General features: G+C 47.5%; 1 protein-coding gene across 1 annotated transcript in view; it reads left to right on the top strand.

Moving 5' to 3' along the window:
* The window catches only part of ACY3 (aminoacylase 3), a 242,546-nt gene that overhangs the window by 217,149 nt on the left and 5,410 nt on the right, over positions 1-19,987 (top strand). Inside the window, exons 4-5 of the mRNA XM_040320886.1 lie at positions 2,903-3,010; positions 7,695-7,804. Coding sequence (XP_040176820.1) covers positions 2,903-3,010; positions 7,695-7,804 — 218 coding nt within the window. The remainder of the gene's footprint in view (positions 1-2,902; positions 3,011-7,694; positions 7,805-19,987) is intronic.

Here is a 19,987-nt window from a genome sequence, read left to right as displayed (position 1 = left end):
AATCATATTGCAGCTGCACTGCATCTGTTTCTGTGAGATACTCTGCATATTGCAGCAGCAATTCATTTCTTTCTGTGAGATACTCTGCATTAGATAGTTTAGGGCAAGGTTCCTGCTTGTTCTTATAGGGAGAGAATTATATAGGAGTCAGTCCTGGTTCACAAATCATGTTGCAGCTGCACTGCATATGTTCCTGTGAGATACTCTGCATATTGCAGCAGCACTGCATTTCTTTCTGTGAGTTACTCTGCATTAGATAATTTAGGGCAAGGTTCCTGCTTGTTCTTATAGGGAGAGAATTATATAGGAGTCAGTCCTGGTTCACAAATCATATTGCAGCTGCACTGCATCTGTTCCTGTGAGATACTCTGCATATTGCAGCAGCACTGCATTTCTTTCTGTGAGATACTCTACATATTGCACCAGCTCTGCATTTCCTTCTGTGAGATACTCTGCATTAGATAGTTTAGGGCAAGGTTCCTGCTTGTTGTTATAGGGAGAGAATTATATAGGAGTCAGTCCTGGTTCACAAATTAAATTGCAGCAGCACTGCATTTCTATCTAGGAGATACTCTGCATTGGATAGTTTAGGGCAAGGTTCCTGCTTGTTCTTATAGGGAGAGAATTATATAGGAGTCAGTGCTGGTTCACAAATCATATTGCAGCTGCACTGCATCTGTTCCTGTGAGATACTCTGCATATTGCAGCAGCACTGCATTTCTTTCTGTGAGATACTCTGCATTAGATAGTTTAGGGCAAGGTTCCTGCTTGTTCTTATAGGGAGAGAATTATATAGAAGTCAGTCCTGGTTCACAAATTAAATTGCAGCAGCACTGCATTTCTTTCTGTGAGATACTCTGCATTAGATAGTTTAGGGCAAGGTTCCTGCTTGTTCTTATAGGGAGAGAATTATATAGGAGTCAGTCCTGGTTCACTAGTTAAATTGCAGCAGCACTGCATTTCTTTCTGTGAGATACTCTGCATTAGATAGTTTAGGGCAAGGTTCCTGCTTGTTCTTATAGGGAGAGAATTATATAGGAGTCAGTCCTGGTTCACAAATCAAATTGCAGCTGCACTGCATCTGTTTCTGTGAGATACTCTGCATATTGCACCAGCACTGCATTTCTTTATGTGAGATACTCTGCATTAGATAGTTTAGGGCAAGGTTCCTGCTTGTTCTTATAGGGAGAGAATTATATAGGAGTCAGTTCTGGTTCACAAATTAAATTGCAGCAGCACTGCATTTCTTTCTATGAGATACTCTGGCATTAGATAGTTTAGGGCAAGGTTCCTGCTTGTTCTTATAGGGAGAGAATTATAAAGGAGTCAGTCCTGGTTCACAAATCAAATTTCAGCTGCACTACATCTGTTCCTGTGAGATGCTCTGCATATTGCAGCAGCACTGCATTTCTTTCTGTGAGATACTCTGCATTAGATAGTTTAGGGCAAGGTTCCTGCTTGTTCTTATAGGGAGAGAATTATATTGCCATGCTCTTCCCGACATTTGCTGCCATTTGCAGCCCTCTAGCCAACCCTAACCCCCAACCCTAACGTCCAACCTCCTACTTCATATGGACCTCGTCCTCCTAGGTCAAGATTATTATTATTATTTTTTTTTATGTTATTTTAAGTTATTTCCCGATCCACATTTATTTGCAGAGTACTTACCATGCTCTTACCGTCATTTTTCTGCCATTTGCAGCCCTCTAGCCCTTTTCCATTCGTTTTTTAGAGACATTTTAGTAGTCAAAAGTCCGGGTCCCCATTGACGTCAATGGGGTTCGGATTCGGGGTCAAGTTCGGGTCCCGAACCCGGACTTTTTTTCCAAAGTTCGGCCAAACCCAAACATCCAGGTGTCTGCTCAACTCTAGTGGAGACCACTGCAAAAATGTTAAGCTTCTTTAAAGCTTGTCATGTTGCCAGTAGAACATATCTTTGTGCCCCTGAGACCACCATAACGGGGTTCCCTCCATAGGAGCTCTTTTAGAGACTGTATAGGAGGAACTTCCAAACAGGAGAGGCTTGAACCTGCTGGGGTGATTTGCGGTAAGAGGCATGCTGCTTGTCCGTCAGGTGAGGATTAAAAGAGAGAATGGTGCGGGCCGTCTCCCCTTCAAATTTATAGCTAACCAATCCTGTCAGGTTGTGGGGTCGGAGTCACAAACCAGTGTGTGCTGCCATGAATGCGTCAGGAAAACAGACTTACTGGCAGGATCACCAGGTGAAAATAAAAGAAAGCAAGCCTTTTTTTTCCTTGGTGCACAAGGGATTTTGTTTTACCTTGTTCTGGAATAGAGCGAAAAATTCTGAAGCATTTTTCTGGTTAGGGAGTGACACGAGAGCAGGTGATTGTTCTCTCTGCTCTATTAGGCCACTTTCACGTGGGCGGATTAATCGTGTTGGCCTGTCAGTTTTTAGGCGGACTTGATTGGACCCTTCATTGCCCTCTATGGAGCTGCAGATGTACAGTAAACGGACACCCGCACTCGCCAACATCCAATTTGATCCTTAAAACAGATGGCTGGGGGATCGGATGACAGTCGGATATAAATGGACAGGTGGTATTTTTACATCTGACCACCCATAGAGGACAGCGGGTTTGTGTTTGTGTCCGCTCTGCATAAGTGATACGGACATGGACCTGTCATCTGCGTGCTCAGGGGGGATCAGTGGACAGATTCCCCTCTGAGCAGGCGGATGTGCTGGCCTGGTGAAGTCTGTCCGTGGGAACGTGCCCTTAGTATCCTGTTTCTGTCATGTAGCCACTAGGATTACCACATGGCACAAAAGAGCTTACTGATCGTTTGTAAATAAAATTATACTTTATATACTTTTGTAGAATTCTATGATTTATAAGTAGCTGTATCTTTTTTATAATGTCTTGTGTGTCTTTTGCTGCAGGGTTTGAGTTAGGTCCTCAACCGCAGGGGGTCATCCGTGCTGATATACTGCAGAAGATGAAGACACTTGTTGAAGTCACTTTGGACTTTATTAATCACCTCAACAAAGGTATGAATGAGATGATATTTACTGAGAACCAAAGCTGATTGTTGCCACATAAAAATTATTTCTTTCTCGTCCATTGAGAGACACAGGAGGTCCTGACTGTCAGGTTTTACTGCCACCCACAGGATGATTGAACACTGGCAAACAAGAAAATGATGGGCCAGCCCATAATAACTCCTCCTACTCTCAGCATGCCTCAGTTTTTGCTAGTGTCCTATTAGGATGGTATTCTTTTCTCTGCTCTGCAAGTCAAACCTTTTTGCTAGGTACTTTTTTTTCACCTTTTTAAAAGAGATACTAAAGGTTCCTTTTTAATAAAAATAAATAACAAACATGTCAAACTGGCCTCCACTGTGCAGCTCGTTTTGCACAGAGTGGCCCCGAACATCCTCTTCTGGGTCCCTCGGTGGCTCTTGCTACTCCTCCCGGCATTAGATAACCCCCTTGGAGAAGAGCTCTCCCGAGGGGGTTACCTTTAAACTTTACATTTTCTCTAAATACAGTAGATCTGACATGTGCTAGAGCTGCACAATTAAAGGGGTTGTAAAGGTTCATTCATTTTTCACCTTAATGCATTCTATGCATTAAGGTGAAAAAACATCTGATGTTTTCCTCCGCCCCCCCAGTTTACTTACCTGAGCCCTTGAAAGTCCCGCATCCTGAACGAGCAGGCTTCTCGACCGGGCTGTTTGGCTCTTCCCGACTCATTCATTGAATGATTGATAGCAGCGCAGCTATTGGCTCCCACTGCTGTTAATCAACCAATGACGCAGCGTGCTGAGGGGCGGAGTGATACAGTCAGGCGGCTATAACAGCCGGCTGAATCATGGGAGCGTCCCTGCAAGCTAACCCCCTTGGGAGAGAGCTTCCCATGAAGGGGGTTAAGTGATGCGGGGAGGAGCCGAGACAGCCGTCGAGGGACCCCAGAAGACCAGGATTGGGGCCAATCTGTGCAAAACGAGCTGTACAGTGGAGGTAAGTATGACATGTTTGTTATTTTTTATTATTTTTTATATTTGAACCTTTAAAACCCCTTTAATCATTAAAAAAATGTGATCTCGATTTAAACATCCCCCCCCCCCCCCAACCACAATCTCTATTGCAGAGTTTCCCAATTCTTTCATGTAACAAGTGTAGAGAGTTCTCTGCTCACTTTGGCAGTCTGCCAAGTTTTTAACATTTAGCCGGATTCAGGTAGAGCGGTGCATCTTTGTGTCGGCGTAGTGCATCTCATATGCGCTACGCCGACGTAAATCTGAGAGGCAAGAGCAGTATTCACAAAGCACCTGCTCCCAACGTTGCGCCGGCGTAACGTAAAATGGCCGGTGGGCGTGTAGCATTATAATGAAGCGTGACCCCATGTAAATGTATGGCCGAACGAATGGCGCATGCTCAGAATCACGTCGCAAATCCCTAAGATACGACGGCTCAATGCGTACGACGTGAACGTCACTTACGCCCAGCCCCATTCACGTACGACTTTACGTAAACGACGTAAAATCCGACGGCAGTTCCGACCTCCATACCCTAAACGACTTAGACCAGCTTTTTGGTGGTTTGATTTTATGCCGGAAAAAACGCCTTACGTAAACTACGTAGATTACAGCGACAGGCGCAAGTACGTTCGTGAATGGGCGTATCTTGCTCATTTACATATTCGATGCGTAAATTAACGGAAGCGCCCGAGTGGCCAGCCTAAATATGCAGCCCAAGATACGACGGCGTAGGAGACTTACGTCGGTCGTATCTTGGCAAAATGCAGCGTATCTCGTACTGTGATACGGCACATAGATACGACGGCGCATCCTAGAACTTACGCGGCGTATCAACAGATACGTTGGCGTAAGTCTTTCTGAATCCGGCTAATAGTCTGTGCTTGTAGATAAGTAGAAACATTGTAACTCTTCCTACTTAGATCAAAGGGATAAAACTTCTGTGTGTAAATGCAGGAAGTTTAAAGGGGTTGTAAAGGTTTGTTTTTTATTTTCTAAAAAGGTTCCTTTTAGCTAGTGCATTGTTGGTTCACTAACCTTTTCCTTCGATTTCCCTTCTAAATGTTTTTTTTCTTTGTCTGAATTTCCTCCTCAGTAAGCTGTTCTGGCTGACTAACCCCCAGCCAGAACAGCTCGGATGATGAGGGCAAGCTTACTGAGGAGAAACAGGAAGTGAGAAATTCAGACAAAGAAAAAAAACATTTAGAAGGGAAATTGAAGGAAAAGGTATGTGAACCAACAATGCACTAGCTTAAAGCGGAGGTTCACACCATAACATTTTTTTTACCCTTAGATTGATGCTCATTTTGTCTAGGGGAATCGGCTAGTCGTTTAAAATCGAAGCTGTACTTACCGTTGTAGAGAGCGATCTTTTCCGCCGCTTCCCGGTATGGTCTTCGGGACTGGGCGTTCCTATTTTGATTGACAGTCTTCCGACAGGCTTCCGACGGTCGCATCCATCGTGTTCACGATTTTCCGAAAGTGCCGAACGTCGGTGCACAAGCGCAGTATAGAGCCGCACCGACGTTCGGCTTCTTTCGGCTACTCGTGACGCGATGGATACGACCGTCGGAAGCCCGTCGGAAGACTGTCATCAAAATAGGAACGCCCAGTCCCGCAGCCCATTCCCGGAAGCGGCGGAGAAGATCGCTCCACTTTAAAGGAACCTATTTAGAAAATAAAAACAAACCTTTACAGCCCCTTTTAACCACTTAAAGTGGAGGTTCACCCCTAAAACAATTATCTAACATTACATCCAGCATACTGACGACATGTACAGTATGCTGGTAATTAAAACATTTTCGCCGTACGTACCGTTTAATTGTTATTTTCACTCCAGCTTCCAGGTTCTGATTCCCGCGGGACTGGGCGTTCCTATTGAGAGCTTAGATTGATTGACGTGTCGTGAAAAACTTCCATGGCGCATAAAGCGCGTCACCAGTTTTCCGTAAATAGCCGACCTGCAAGTCGGCGCTATATGGCGCCTGCGCAGTCAGCTCTACACGACAGGCGCAGGCGCCATATAGAGCCCACTCGCAGGTCGGCTATTTACGGAAAACTGGTGATGTGCTTTATGCGCCATGGGAAGTTTTTCACAACACGTCAATCATCTAAACTCTCAGTAGGAACGTCCAGTCCCGCGGGAATCAGAACCCGGAAGCCGGGGTTGAAAATAACAATTAAACGGTACGTACGGCGAAAAAGAAATAATTACCAGCATACTGTACATGTCGTCAGTATGCTGGATGGAATGTTAGATATTTGTTTTTAGGGTGAACCTCCACTTTAAAGTCTAAACCTTTTTCTGACACTTGTTTCTTACAAAGCTAAAATCAGTATTTTTTGCTAGAAAATTACTTTGGAACCCCCAAACAGTTTATATATTTTTTTAGTAGAGACCCTAGGGAATAAAATAGCGATTGTTGCAATATTTTATGTCACACTGTATTTGCAAAGTGTCTTTCAAAACTACATTTTTGGGGGAAAAATACACTAAAATAAGCCCAATTTTTAGTTTAATGTTAAAGATGATGTTGCGCCACGAGAAACGTGTGAGAATTGTGATCTATCTTCAAGCTAAAAAAATTGTGATTCTCATTTAGCCAGAATCGTGCAGCTCTAACATGTGCCTGTCAAAAATAGATTATACAGCATGTCTTTTGATAAAAATAGCCTGACCCAGCTAAGACTAGATTCTATAGACCCAATTTTGGATACCAGTTCTGCATCAGGTATGTAACCTTTCTCACCCCTAACAAAGTCAAATCCTTTAGGCGCCTTTCACACGGGCTTTCCGATCAGGTACACCTGTCAGTTTTTAGGCAGACCTGATTGGAAACTCAATTCACTTTTATGGCGTGGCAGATGTCAGTGGTGACATGTCCGCTGACATCCGCCGATCCAATCCTGTCCGTGAAATAAAGACGAATGGTGACCCTATTTTCCAGGCAGTCCATTTTCATCCGATCTCCCCATAGAAGAGAGCAGGGCTCTGACGGGTCCGTCTCTGCACAGTGAGCGGAGATGGACCTGTCGTCCACCTGCGCAAAATGGAGTAATCTGCCACTAAGCAAAATGTATTGCCGGGACCTGACAATTCATTATAGCCACGAGTAGTTTTAAATGACTTTTTTTCCTTGAGAAAGTTCATTTTGTGCAGGGACTGTTCTAAACACGGGAAAAATGTGCCACCTTACAGGCATACTTTAGACCCCCCAGGTACGATATTTAAATGAATATTTCACTTTTATTGTTTCACTTTAAGCATTATTAAAATCACTGCTCCTGAAAAAACTGCAGTTTTAAAACTTTTTTTTCCATTGATACATGTCCTCTGGGGCAGGACCCAGGTCCCCAAACTCTCTTTATGACAATAACTTGCATATTAACCTTTAAAATTAGCACTTTTGATTTCTCCCATAGACATTTTAAGGTGTTCCACGGCTTTTCGAATTTGCCGCAAACACCCCAAATTGTTCGACTCGAACATCGGGCTCATCCCTAATCAAGTCAATATTTACACATGGAATTCACCTGCATTGTGGCATGTCAGGTTGCAGAGGAGCACTTTTACTTGGGTCTAGACATGACTCCGGTTAGGAGTTTATTTTCCATCTTGGTATTGTGATGATAGGTTAACTTAAACAACTGGGCTCCAAGGTAGAACCTCACATGTGTTTAACATTACCTTGCAGGAATGGAATTTCCCGCTTTTGAAACAGATACATACCAGTGTGCTGGTCAGGTAGATTTTCCCCGATCATCAGATGGGGAAATATCAGCAGTCGTACATCCTTCCCTACAGGTACGTGCAGTATCATATTATTAAATCACTGGATTGTATTTGCAATCGTGTTATACTGGATATTTTATTTTATCTAGCAGTATTGAACATCATAATGTTTGGCAGAAACATACGTTTGTAACTGGCTTTTATATGAATTTTACTAATCTGCATTCGGAACAGAATGATCAGACAGTGTGCAACTTCAGAGTGCTTTATTTATCCAAACATACCATTAGCTATCCTCTGTCACTTACTTTTCTATATAGACTGTAATATGCGACGTCACGCCCTCCAATTGCAAAGCATTCTCTGAATGGTGCCCATGCTAAGGCAGTCGACCTCTTGTGTTCAGTGGAAGGGTAGCCACTCCGTACAGGACCTTGAAGCAAGTGGAGATCACTGAAGTAGCAGTGTTTAGGGTCGCCGATTTCCAGCTTCCAGGGGCAATAGCCAGGCATTGTATATACATATACTGTATATACATATATAGTTATCTTGGTCTAAGCTTGATCTTTTTAACTAAGTATAAAATACACAAACCTGGAATTACAGTTTTAAACAATGAATTCCCGTGCTATAGCTGCAAGACGTTCTCCCTAAACCACAACTCCCAGGCGCCACGTGGACATGCATCTGGCGTGCTTTGTGATCACAGATGGGGTAAAGGGCATCAATCACAGCAGTCCTTTACCATAGGATTGGCTGTGTCCAATCACAGCTGATCACATGTAAACAAACTTGCCGGTTATCGGAATTCCTTTCCTTGCACGTGTAGCGCTGACATTCTTGTATATTGATGTGTGTTTGCATACTTTAATACAATGTCTATGGACATTGCTATGTTAAGTATTTGGAGCCATCTAGTGACCAAATACTGGTAATGCAGTGAGATGTTTTGTTTAGTATTTTGGTTGCCTTGGAGACGAGGAGAGACCCAAATACTGGTAATGCAGAGAGATGTTTTGTTGAGGATTTTGGTTGCCTTGGAGACGAGGAGAGACAGGGGAAAACAATCCTGGTTGTTGGGGCAAGTGATCTGAGGGTGCCCGAGGGACAGTGACCGGATTGCAGAGACCGAGAGACACTCATCCGAGCATCGGAGAAACCGGATCCATCCAGCGGAGCTGAACGGAGCTGACGGAGAAGCAAGTTGCAGTCACAGGACCCCTGAACAAAAGTTTTTTACCCGGAGCTCCGATACAGTGGGTGAGCGGGTCAACGACCCACAGTTTGCTAAGTTTACCACGCAGATAGACTCATATACAGGCCTCACTGGGATTTATAGTTCCACAGAGGAGCAGAGAAACTGACACTGAGAAGACTTGAGGCCTATCTAATTTGACGTTTCAAGCGATTTTCAAATAGTTGTTGCAGTTACACCAGGAGCATTTTCACTTCAATTTGACTCATCATAAACTGTGGATTACAAATCACTTTAGCTAGCGAAGAAAAGAAGATCCAAGACCAAGTACTTTAAGTGAGATCTCACGCATAGCTAATAAAGTAGGGGGAGCTCCCAGGTATAAAATGTTTATATATACTGTTTTCAAATAGCTTATGTTTAAATCAATTGTGCTGTCTTACTTGGGATGACAGCACAATTACTGTATTCACTTCTTTGCATATTTCACAGTAAAATATATCTCTGGTTAAGTATCCAGTTGTTGTGGCATACTGTTTTTCTCACTCCAAGTGCAGTCAGTGGATCCTGGGTTATAATACAGATATTTTGTATTGTCTTACATTGTATTGTATTGCATTGCAATACAGCTGTGCCAAGGGGAGTGAGCCAAGTTAGTGGGGGTTATTGGTAGAGTGCAGGCCCAAATTAAACCAGCAGCTCCTTCGGGGGTCAGTGCTACACGTGGGGGCTCGTCCAGGATTCCTGTCACTCTACAAGCAAGCCCGCCCCTTCACACTATCATGGACCCCATCAAAGTTGTCCAATGGTGCGAAGCAGAAGGGACACGCTCAAAGCGAGCGGGTGCATTGAACTTCCAGGGAGCGACTGGGGAAAGAACAAATTAAAGAGGTGGTACAAGCATTGTCCCTGGACAGAAAGGCTTACGTGTCGCAGTGAAAACGCGATCCTGGGACCACTTGCAGCCTATGCACTGATAGAGTGGGGACGGGATGTCCATGAAAACTTCCACTGTGCCAGTCTAAAATTGTCCGAAAAGACAGAGTTCCACCTGACACACCCCAGCAAACATGAAGGGGCGCTCTCCCAGTCAAAAGCAGTTAGAACCTTTAGACAGGAAAGCAGAGGCTGCTGTTAAATCACTGGCAGAACGACAGCTGGCTGATCTGAAGCGAAAGTACTGTAACATACTGGAGAGGTTTCAGGAGACCTCCAGTATGATAGCTGAACGCATTAATGGGTTACGTGTCGTTTTGGAGGACCAGGGAAGATGGCCAGATAACGCCCAACTACTGGAAAGGTACTGAAGAAATGCACCCAGGGCCGCTTGCAGGAAGTAACCATCCGAAGGATTTCCACATTGACGGCCAGATAGGAGAAAGAGGGCAGAAGACAAACTGTCCTACACCAGCCTCCGACACCAAATAGAGTTGGGGCTACAGAAAGGATATGCTGGAAATCGGAAATTAGAGAGGCTGTAATCCATGCCATCAGCCCAGGTTCAAGTGTTAGGGCATGTTGGAGAGGAAGAGTGGATTGACCTTGAACCAGCTAAAGAGGATACTGAAAAGCTATTATGAGGAGGAAGATGCCACTGAGCTGTTTCATCGACTGATAAATATGACACAGGATAGTAGAGAGACTCCTCAGAACTTCCTATTCGGGCCATGAGCTCAAGGACCGCCTGCTGTTCACATCAAAGGAAGAAGGAAATGGAGAGCATTTTGGAGCCGAGCTAGTTAAGAGGAAATTTAGGAGATCTGTGACTACGGATTGAGGAGTGACTATATCAAGCTACAACTGAAGCAGTATTTGGAAGATCCCTCAACTCCGGATGAGGTCCGTCATTGAGAAAGTGAATGAAGCGGATAAAATGGAGATTGAGAGGGACCAAAAACAGGGGAAACTTCAACCTCTTAGCACAACAAGTGCTAAAATACAGCAGATAGGTGTCCCCTCAGACACTCAGGAACTTAATGTATTGGCAGCAAGCGTTGAACAGGGATCAGTGGCTTTCACCTATTTACCACCTACCCCTAGGTCAGACTGAACTGGAGAAGCTGTTCCAGACCCAGAAAGAAATACTGGAGATGATGACCATGTTGATGACTCGTCTGGTGAAACCCAGACAGAAGAAGTCCTGCCACTCAAGGCTCCAGAGACTCCTACCATTAACCATCCTATGAAACAAACACAGAGAGTCTGCTTCAAATGTGGAGGAGTGGGACATCTCAGGCGAGTGTGCCCAAGCCCAGTAAACTGAAACAAAATCCAAACAACTGGGGGAAAAACTTCAGAGGGCCCCAGTGAAGGAGTCAACTGGGCGCCCGGTTGCAATAGCGAACTCCACACCGACTCATATACCGCCTGACCACTGAGGTCACCATCAAGCCAGGATGGAAAAGAGAGAGACCCCCAAACCAAAGGCGAAGGTACAAGCCACCAGGCAGTCAAAGGTACTGCAATCAGTGGATTTCCCCCAAGCTAGTGGGACCCTCCCCAAGTTGTTCCCATCCAAGTAAGGGGATGTATACAAAAGCCCTGCTGGACACTGGAGCCCAAGTAACCTTGCTCTACAGGGATTTCTATGACAGACATCTCAAGCACCCTGCCGTTACATGAAATTGTGAGGAACTAGAGATATGGGATTAGGCACTCAGAACTTCCATATGATGGTTACCTGCCGGTCAGACTCACCTTCGACACAAGTACAGCAGGAGAGGCTGAGACTTCGACACCTTGGCCATAGTGTGCCCTCGTCCCCCAGGGGCTGACGAAAAATTCCCTCATCATTGGACGAACACTGACTTGGTGAGGAGCATACTTGCACCGCTTGTGCTGCAGAAGGGGACCCTCCCCACTAAATACATCCAATGTTGGCCCAGACATACCGAGACCTTAGACAGGAGGAAGAGGCTCCTGAAGAGGATGTGTGGGAAAAATCTGGCTCCTGGATAGGGAGAAAGAGGTTAGTCCAGCCGGGTGAAGTAGTCTGCCTGAGAGCCTCCTTCAAGTTAAGCTGGAAAAAAACAGGTCCTTTCATTGTCCTTGAAAATACAAGCCAGGAAGAAAAAAGGGGTTAGAACTCATCCCTGAAGTATTGCCCACCAGGGCATAGGAAGGAGGACTCACGCAAAGTTTCCATCAGTGTCTGCAACACAGCAGCTGTGCCAGTGAGGGTGCCAGCCAGACTACTGTTAGGACAGGTCAGCCCAGCAACTCCAGTTGCAGCATGTGGTTCGACGGAAGGAACCAGCAGCAGAAATCCCTGTAGAAGATTCTGCCAAAGAATACGCCTCTTACTCTGCATGGAGAGAAAGAGCTAAAGCCCAACTCTGAGATGAGGGCAGCTTTCTCAAAAAGTGAATTTGATGTGGGTTTGGCAAAGAGTGCCACCCACCGAATTCGACTGGAGGAAGACAAGCCGGTCGTGAAAGGGTTAGGCGAATCCCAATGGGAGAATTGGAAGATTTGAGGGAACAACTGGCTGAACTCAAGAGGACTGGCATTATCCGGGAGTCCAGGAGTCCTTATGTCTCCCCAATAGTGGTGGTCAGGAAGAAGAACGGGTCCCTACGCCTATGTATCGATTACAGGACCCTGAACCGGAGACATTCCTGACCAGTACACCACAGCCTCGGATAGAGGATGCTCTGCAGAGCCTGTCGGGAGCGAGAGTGGTTCAGTGTGCTGGACTTAAAGAGTGGGTATTATCAGATCCCATGTGCCCTGAAGGACAAAGAGAAGACCGCTTTTATCACCCCAGTCGGATTCTTTGAGTTCAAACGGATGCCGCATGGCCTGTCTGGGTCCCAGCAACGTTCCAGAGTTGATGGAAAAGACAGTGGGTGACATGAACCTACTTGAAGTACTAGTTTACCTGGATGACGTTCATAGTATTTTGAAGAACGTTGGAAGAGCACGAAGAACACCTGGAGAAGGTCCTGAAGAGACTTCATGATGAAGGTCTGAAGCTCTCTATGGAAAAATGTCAGTTCTACCAGCCCTCAGTGAATTACCTGGACACAGTGTGTCTGAAGAGAGTGGCAACCGATCCCAAGAAGTTAGAAGCTTCACTTTCTTGGCAAGGCCCACCAACGTGACTGAACTCAGGTCATCTTAGGCTTCTGTTTCTTACTACAGAAGGTTCGTGGAGGGTTCGCTAAATAGCCCACCCACTCACTGAGCTCCTGAAGAAACAGGAAGAAGTTAGTGTAAGCCCCAGATCAGTCAAGGAAGCCAAAAGAAGGGCCCAGAAGGAAGAAAAGGTCCATCCAGGACCAGTGGACTCCAGGATGTGAAGGAAGCCTTCAGACAATTGAAGTGGAGCCTTACCACTGCTCCGGTTTTGGCCTATGCAGACCCTGCCAAAACCAAACGAGTTGCATGGGATGCAGCCGTGACGGACTGGAGGAGTGCTCTATCAAGAGCATGAAGGGCATCTGCGGCCGATCGCCTAAGTGAGCAAATAGTTTGATTCCGGCCGAAAGAAACTATACGACTCACAAGCTTGAATTTCAGGCTCTGAAGTGGGCAGTGGTAGACAAGTTTGAAGGATTACCTTTACGGGGCTGAATTCGTGGTAAAGACGGACAACAACACCCTCACATACCTGCTCACCACTGCAAAGCTGGACGCCACCGGTCACAGGTGGCTAGCTGCTCTCTCGGCATTTACCTTCAGCCTGAAGTACAGACCAGGGGTTGGTAATCGAGATGCGGATGCTCTATCAAGAAGGCCTCATGACCCCCGAAATCCATCAGAAGACTGACTCAACTTACTCCAGAGGGGTAAGAGCCCTTTGTGAAGGGACAAGTCTACACGGGAGAGGTGGGGGGCAGAGCTGAAGAAGTGGGAGTATCCTCAGCGGAGTACCCAGGTGCTATTGCAACGTCTCCCAGGTTGTACAAGAGGGTCTCCCCAAGCTATCCAGAAAGGATCTCAGGGGAGATCAGGAGGAAGATCCACTGTGTGGGCTGGTGCTGAAGGCATTGGAACATCAACAGTCTGATGTGCTGCAGAAGAGCCCAAGAAGAAAGCCCGGCTGATACTGAAGAATGGGATCGGTTGCAGTTGCAACAAGGGGTGGTCTACCGAAGGGGCCCCTCTGATGATCCAGAAGCAAAGTGGCAGCTGCTCTGCGGAAAAGCACAGAGAGAGGGTACTGATTGCTTTACACGATCATCATGGTCATTTGGAGCCGAGAGGACTTTCCAACTAGTAAGGGACAGGTTCTACTGGCCTCACATGAGGAAAGAAGTGGAGAGTTACTGTCATTCCCTGCCTCAGGTGTATACAACGAAAGACATTGCCCCAGAGGGCTGCCCAATGGGCCATTTGGAGAGCCAGGGACCAATGGACCTGGTCTGCATAGACTTTCTTTTTTTTTTTTTTTAAAACAATTTTTATTGGTTTTACTTTGACATACACTTCCGGAAAGGAAGAAAGGGAACATTGGTTGTCACAAAGTCAGCATTGAGGTGGCATAGAAACAAACATTTCAAACCCCCATGCCCCATCCCCTCCCGGAACATAGCTGCACCAGTCCCTCAACGGGAGGGGTAATTTGTCGCCAGGTGACTCCGGCCTGGGCCCAAGCTGGTCCACCGGCGCAAACATTGGCTGTCAGCAAAAGGAACAGATAGAAACATGACATATCATACACCGCCAACATTCACTCCAACCTCACACCCACATCACTCATACTGACCTCATAGCCCCTCCCCCCCCCACACACACACACCCCAGCCCAGGCCGCCCGGAGCCCCCCCCGCCCCACAGTCCAGTTATGGCTGAGAGAGAGGGGTATCCCCCCAAAAGTGAGTCCGCTATGTCCAACCAGGGCTGCCAAATCTTGTAAAACTTCTTGGGACAGGCCCTTCCCTTATATATACACTTAAACATAGGTAATACCTTATTCACCATACGAAACAACATTAGGGTATTCGGGGCAGAGGCACTCTTCCAATGTAACAAAATCAGTTTCCTGGCATAGATAGAACAATTCGTATAAAAGTTCGAGCATGGGTGGTAGGTACAGAGTCATTTAGCACCCCCAACAATCCGGTCTCCGGGGGCGAGGGAACAGAGATGTGTAAAGTGTCCTTAAAAAAAAGAAATAATTCCCTCCAATATAATAAAACAGCTGGACATGACCAAACATATGTGAATAGTTGGCCTCGGTGGAGTCACACCTGGGGCAGGAAGCCCTGGGATTCAGACCCATACGGGCCAACCTGGCAGGGGTATAGTGCAACTGGTGGGATGAACTTAAATTGTATGTATTGATCATTTAGAGCCTATAAGATCAAGGAAGCACGCCTCCGAGGCTCCTCCCACCCCTCCTCGGACAGCCCCGGAATATCCACCTCCCACTTTCTTTGAGCAATTTGAAAGGGTTTAACCCCCACTGACTGTAGGCGTGTATAGAACGCTGTGACCAATTTCTCTATATCTGAGTAGGACATGAGAGCCTCCAGAGGCGATTCTGTGAGCCCCCTGGGCCAGACCCCCAAACTGTGCCCGAACCGCATGGCGGAGGGACATGTATCTGAATAGAAATTTCGCTGCTGTACCCCATTTCGAGCCCGCAATTCCTCAAATGAGAGAAACCGATCATTGATAAAAATGTGGGAAGCACGCGTGATCCCAACCTGGGTCCACCACCCAGAGTCGGGATGGCCAGGAGCTCAGGGAAATTTGATTATACCATAGGGGGGCCCTAGGAGATACCCCGCCTGAATCAGTGAGCAAGCCATTGCCCTCGTGCCACGCCAACCAGCCTACCTCTGACGGAGCGTAACGGGAGCATCTTCCCGCCTTTGACCTGAGAAGGTCATCGACCAACGAGTCCCTGGAGCCCACTTGAGCAGTCAGTAGAGCAGTGGAGCATGATGGGGAGGCTCCAGGAACCAATCATAGACATACGTTAGTTGAGACGCTATAAAATACCGACGTAGGTTAGGGCAAGCCAGACCCCCCTCCAGCTTAGGCGCCTGGAGAGAGGCCCTGGCCAAGCGAGGGCTCGATCCCTGCCATAAAAAGGTGAAAAGGATCGAGTCAAGTTTTTTTAAAAAGTTTCTTTAACAAAAAAATTGGGATGCCCGAAACACATATAAAAATTTTGGTAGGTAAATCATCTTGAAAATGTTCACCCCGGCCGATAAGGTTAAGCGGCAAGGAGGTCCAGGTTTTGAGCCTAGTCTCCATGTGTGTAACAATTGGGGTAACATTTAGAGTTTCGTAGGAAGACAGGTCTGCGTTAACATTTATCCCCAAGTATTTAAAGGTAGGTTGAATGGACAATTTGGACCTGAGAGGTAGAGTAATCAAGGCTAGGGCCTATAGGGAATGCAACCGATTTTTCCCAACCAACTTTCAACCCGAGACCTTCCCAAATTCCTCCACCACCCTCATCAGGGAGACAAAGGACCGCTCCGTACCGTCGAGGTAAATCAGGGCGTCGTCCGCGTATAGAGATATCTTTTCAGAGAGGGAACCGTAACAGATCCCAGCCACCTCCGCCGTCTGTCGCACCGCCAGAGCCAAAGGCTCAATGGCCAATGCGAACAGGAATGGCGAGAGCGGACTGCCCTGCCTGGTACCCCTCTGCAAAGTAAAAACATCTGAAACATCTTTATTAGTGCTAACCCTGGCTCTGGGATTGGTGTACAGCAAGCGGACCCACCTGATGAATCGGGCACTAAAGCCCATTCGGTGCATGGCCTCCCACAGGAACGACCAGTTGACGGTGTCAAAGGCCTTTAGTATGTCTAAAGACAGCACCAAACCCCCCTTTTTCCTGGCCTCAGCCCTTGTGAATGTGCAAATAGAGTCGCCGGATGTTGTTGTACGTACTCCTTCCAGGCATGAACCCCGCCCTGATCTCTGTGAATAAGATGGAGAATAACCTTCTGTAACCTTAGGGCCAAAACTTTAGCTAGCACCTTCACATCACTGTTTAGTAGCGAAATGGGCGGTACGACCCACATAGCAACTTGTCCTTGTCAGGCTTAGGAGCACCACAATCAGGGCTTCACACATGGAGGAGGGGAGCTCACCCTCCTGCAGAGCCTGCCCAAACAAGGAGTGTAATTTCTGTGCCAACTCTTCCGCGTAGTTTTGTACAACTCGGAGGGCAAGCCGTCTAACCCAGGGGCCCTATTTGGGGAAGTGAATAGATAGCCTCGGTGACTTCTTCTACTGTTAGGGGTTTGTCCAGTATCGAAACATGTGATTCCTCTAGGACTGGGAACCGAAGAGATTCTAGGAATCCCAATGTCTCTTCCTCGTCTGGGGGGGGAGGGCGGCGTACAGGACTTTCATAAAAGGATTTAAAGGCCTGATTTATGGCTATGGGGTCCGAAGCGACAGAGCCATCCGGCAACTGAATACGGGATATCGTCCGATCCACGTACTCCGTGCGGGACAGAAATGCCAACATCTTGCCATCTTACCACTATGCTCAAGTATGCCTAGCTGTCAAATATAGCTGTTGTTTCCGCGTCACATCCACCCTGTGAAGGTCAAGGGCTCTGTGCGCCCCCACCAGGGCCCCATGGGAGTCCGGGGTGGGGTGCGCGGAGTATTGAGCCCTGGCATTCTCCAGGGAGGACTCCAGGCTAAAAGAGCGGCCCGGGAGGATTTCCTATGACTGGAGATGTTAGAAATGTATGAACCCCTCACCGTCGCCTTAAAAGGCGTCCCAGGTGGGACCAAAGGAGGCCGACCCAGCGTTGTACCCCCAATAGTGGACATATCCTGCCTGATCGGTTCCTGAATTCAGGCGCGGAGACCCAAAAGGACTGAGCCCGCCACACCCGGAAAGGAGGGCCTATGACCCATCACCAAGTCCACAGTCATTGCGGAATGGTCAGACAACGTCTGAGGTAAGTGGGAAACTGTCTGTACACTGGGAATCAAGTCTGGAGTCCCCAGAGCATAGTCCAACCTGGAAAGAGTACGGTACGTCCGGGACTGGCATGTATATTCCTGAGCCCCTGGATGACTGAGCCTCCAGAGATCTACATAACCGAAGGAGTCACACCACTGACTAAACAGCTTAGAGTCCATAGGGGATGGGCCTCAAGCGGTCCCGCACAGGGTCGAGCACCGAGTTGAAGTCACCCACTATAAGGGCAGCCATAACCGGGAAGGCAGCAAATTGCACACTTAAGTCTGTAAAAATGTCTGCCGTTACAGGGGGGGGGGCGTATACCACTACCAACAATAGTGGCGTGGCATGCACTGTGCATTGGAGGAACACATACCGACCCTTGGGGTCTAACACTACCCGTTCGCAGGAGAAAGGGAGACCCTTCCTCACTAAAATGGATACCCCCCGTGCATAGCTAGAGTAGGTGGAATGGAAACCATGCAGAACCCAACAGATGCGTTTCCTGCAGACATAAAATATGGGGGTTGTATGCCTTAAGGAAATCAAACAATAAAGCCCTCTTAAATTTAGAGTTTAACCCCCGAACATTCCATGAAATACACTTTACCACAGACATGTTAAAGCTTTAAATACAATGGGACACAGGGCGGATCAAGTGACAGTGACCCAGACAGGGCACAGGCGGGGGCAGTGAGAGAGCCAGAAACCCACACACACAAGCACACAACACGCAACACCACATGCAGGAAATCAATCACACTCCCAAACATACAACATCTTAAACAGCAACCCTTTACAATTAACCCCTGCCAGGCCCCCAAAAAAACACGGGGCTGGCTTTAACCCCGAACTACCTGTGGACACAGGGAAACATGGCCCGCCGCAGGCAAGCCAGCAAGCGAGTTAGGAACAGTCAATGTTCACTTGACTGACATAAACGTGTTTCAAACAGAATGGTTATAGGCTAAATAATAGCAGCACAGTCACCTTGAGGAGACCTTAGTTCTCTTGTAACGGTGAGTATCTGAAAAACCTCCTGCCCCGGAGGCATTCTGGTGGAGCGGAGTTCAACAAAAGAAAAAAGCCCCAAGGGGGGCTATCCCAGGTAAGAAAAACGAAGATATGAAAAAATAAAACAATAAAAGTAGAGGAATCACCCATCGGATGCCCTGTCAGATGCTCGGCCAGGCTGGTGCAGGGATTCAAACCAGGATAAGGCGTTGGCAGGGGTTTGGAAGAAATTCACCTGGCCCTGTGTACCACTCTCAACGTAGCAGGAAACAGCATAGAATACTGGATGGTCTTCTCCCTCAGCTTCTGCTTGACATGCTGGTATTTGGCTCTCGAGGCACGGACCGCAGGGGAGTAGTCCGGGAAGAGGGACACCGAGGCGTTGTTTGATCTTTAGGCTCCCCTTAATCCGGCGGCCCTCAGGATAGAGTCCCGGTCCCTGTAGTTAAGGAGGCGCATTTACCATAGTACGAGGGGGGCCTCCGGCAGGCAGCGGCCTGCCCGGCACCCTGTGGGCCCGTTCCAGGACAAAGCAGGGGGATAGGCAGTCCTTCCCAAATTCCTGGGTAAACCAGCTCTCAGGAAAGCTACCGGGTCGGACCCCTCGACCCGTTCAGGAAGGCCCACCAAAGCGCAGGTTGTTTTCTACGTAAACGATTTTCCAAATCGTCCATTTTGTCCTCTATTGCGCGAATTTTTACACCCTGGCTTTAACAGTAGGAAGGACGGGCCCCACCGTATCCTCCAGGTCACTGATACGGCGCCTCTGTCTCCTTAACGCGGTCCCGCATCTTGTGCATGTCCTGGCGCATAATGGTTATGTCCAGCTTAAGTTCCTCCATCTTTCCCATAGTGTCTGCATGGTTTACCTTCATTAACTTGAGGACCTCCAGCAGCGTAGGCTCCGCTCCGGGCCTTCCTCCAGGCCATCCTCACTGGCGACCCAGGGCGAGGCAGCACTGGCGTGGTGGAGGACCTGGGAGAGGGTGGGGGAGATGTTTCCGGGTCATCTGCAAACAACTCCGCGCTAGATGGCCATGAGAGGAGAGTGGCGCGATGCTGCGGCGGCCATCATGGCCGGAGCGCGTGGTGACATTCATCCTGGGCCGCGGGCTGTTTTTTCCTCTTTCCCATCCACCAGACTCCTCCGAAA

This window comes from Rana temporaria, chromosome 8 (assembly GCF_905171775.1).
Source record: "Rana temporaria chromosome 8, aRanTem1.1, whole genome shotgun sequence".
Lineage (NCBI taxonomy): Eukaryota > Metazoa > Chordata > Amphibia > Anura > Ranidae > Rana > Rana temporaria.
Note: the sequence above shows the minus strand (reverse complement) of the source record. Positions and strands in the feature narration are given on the sequence as shown.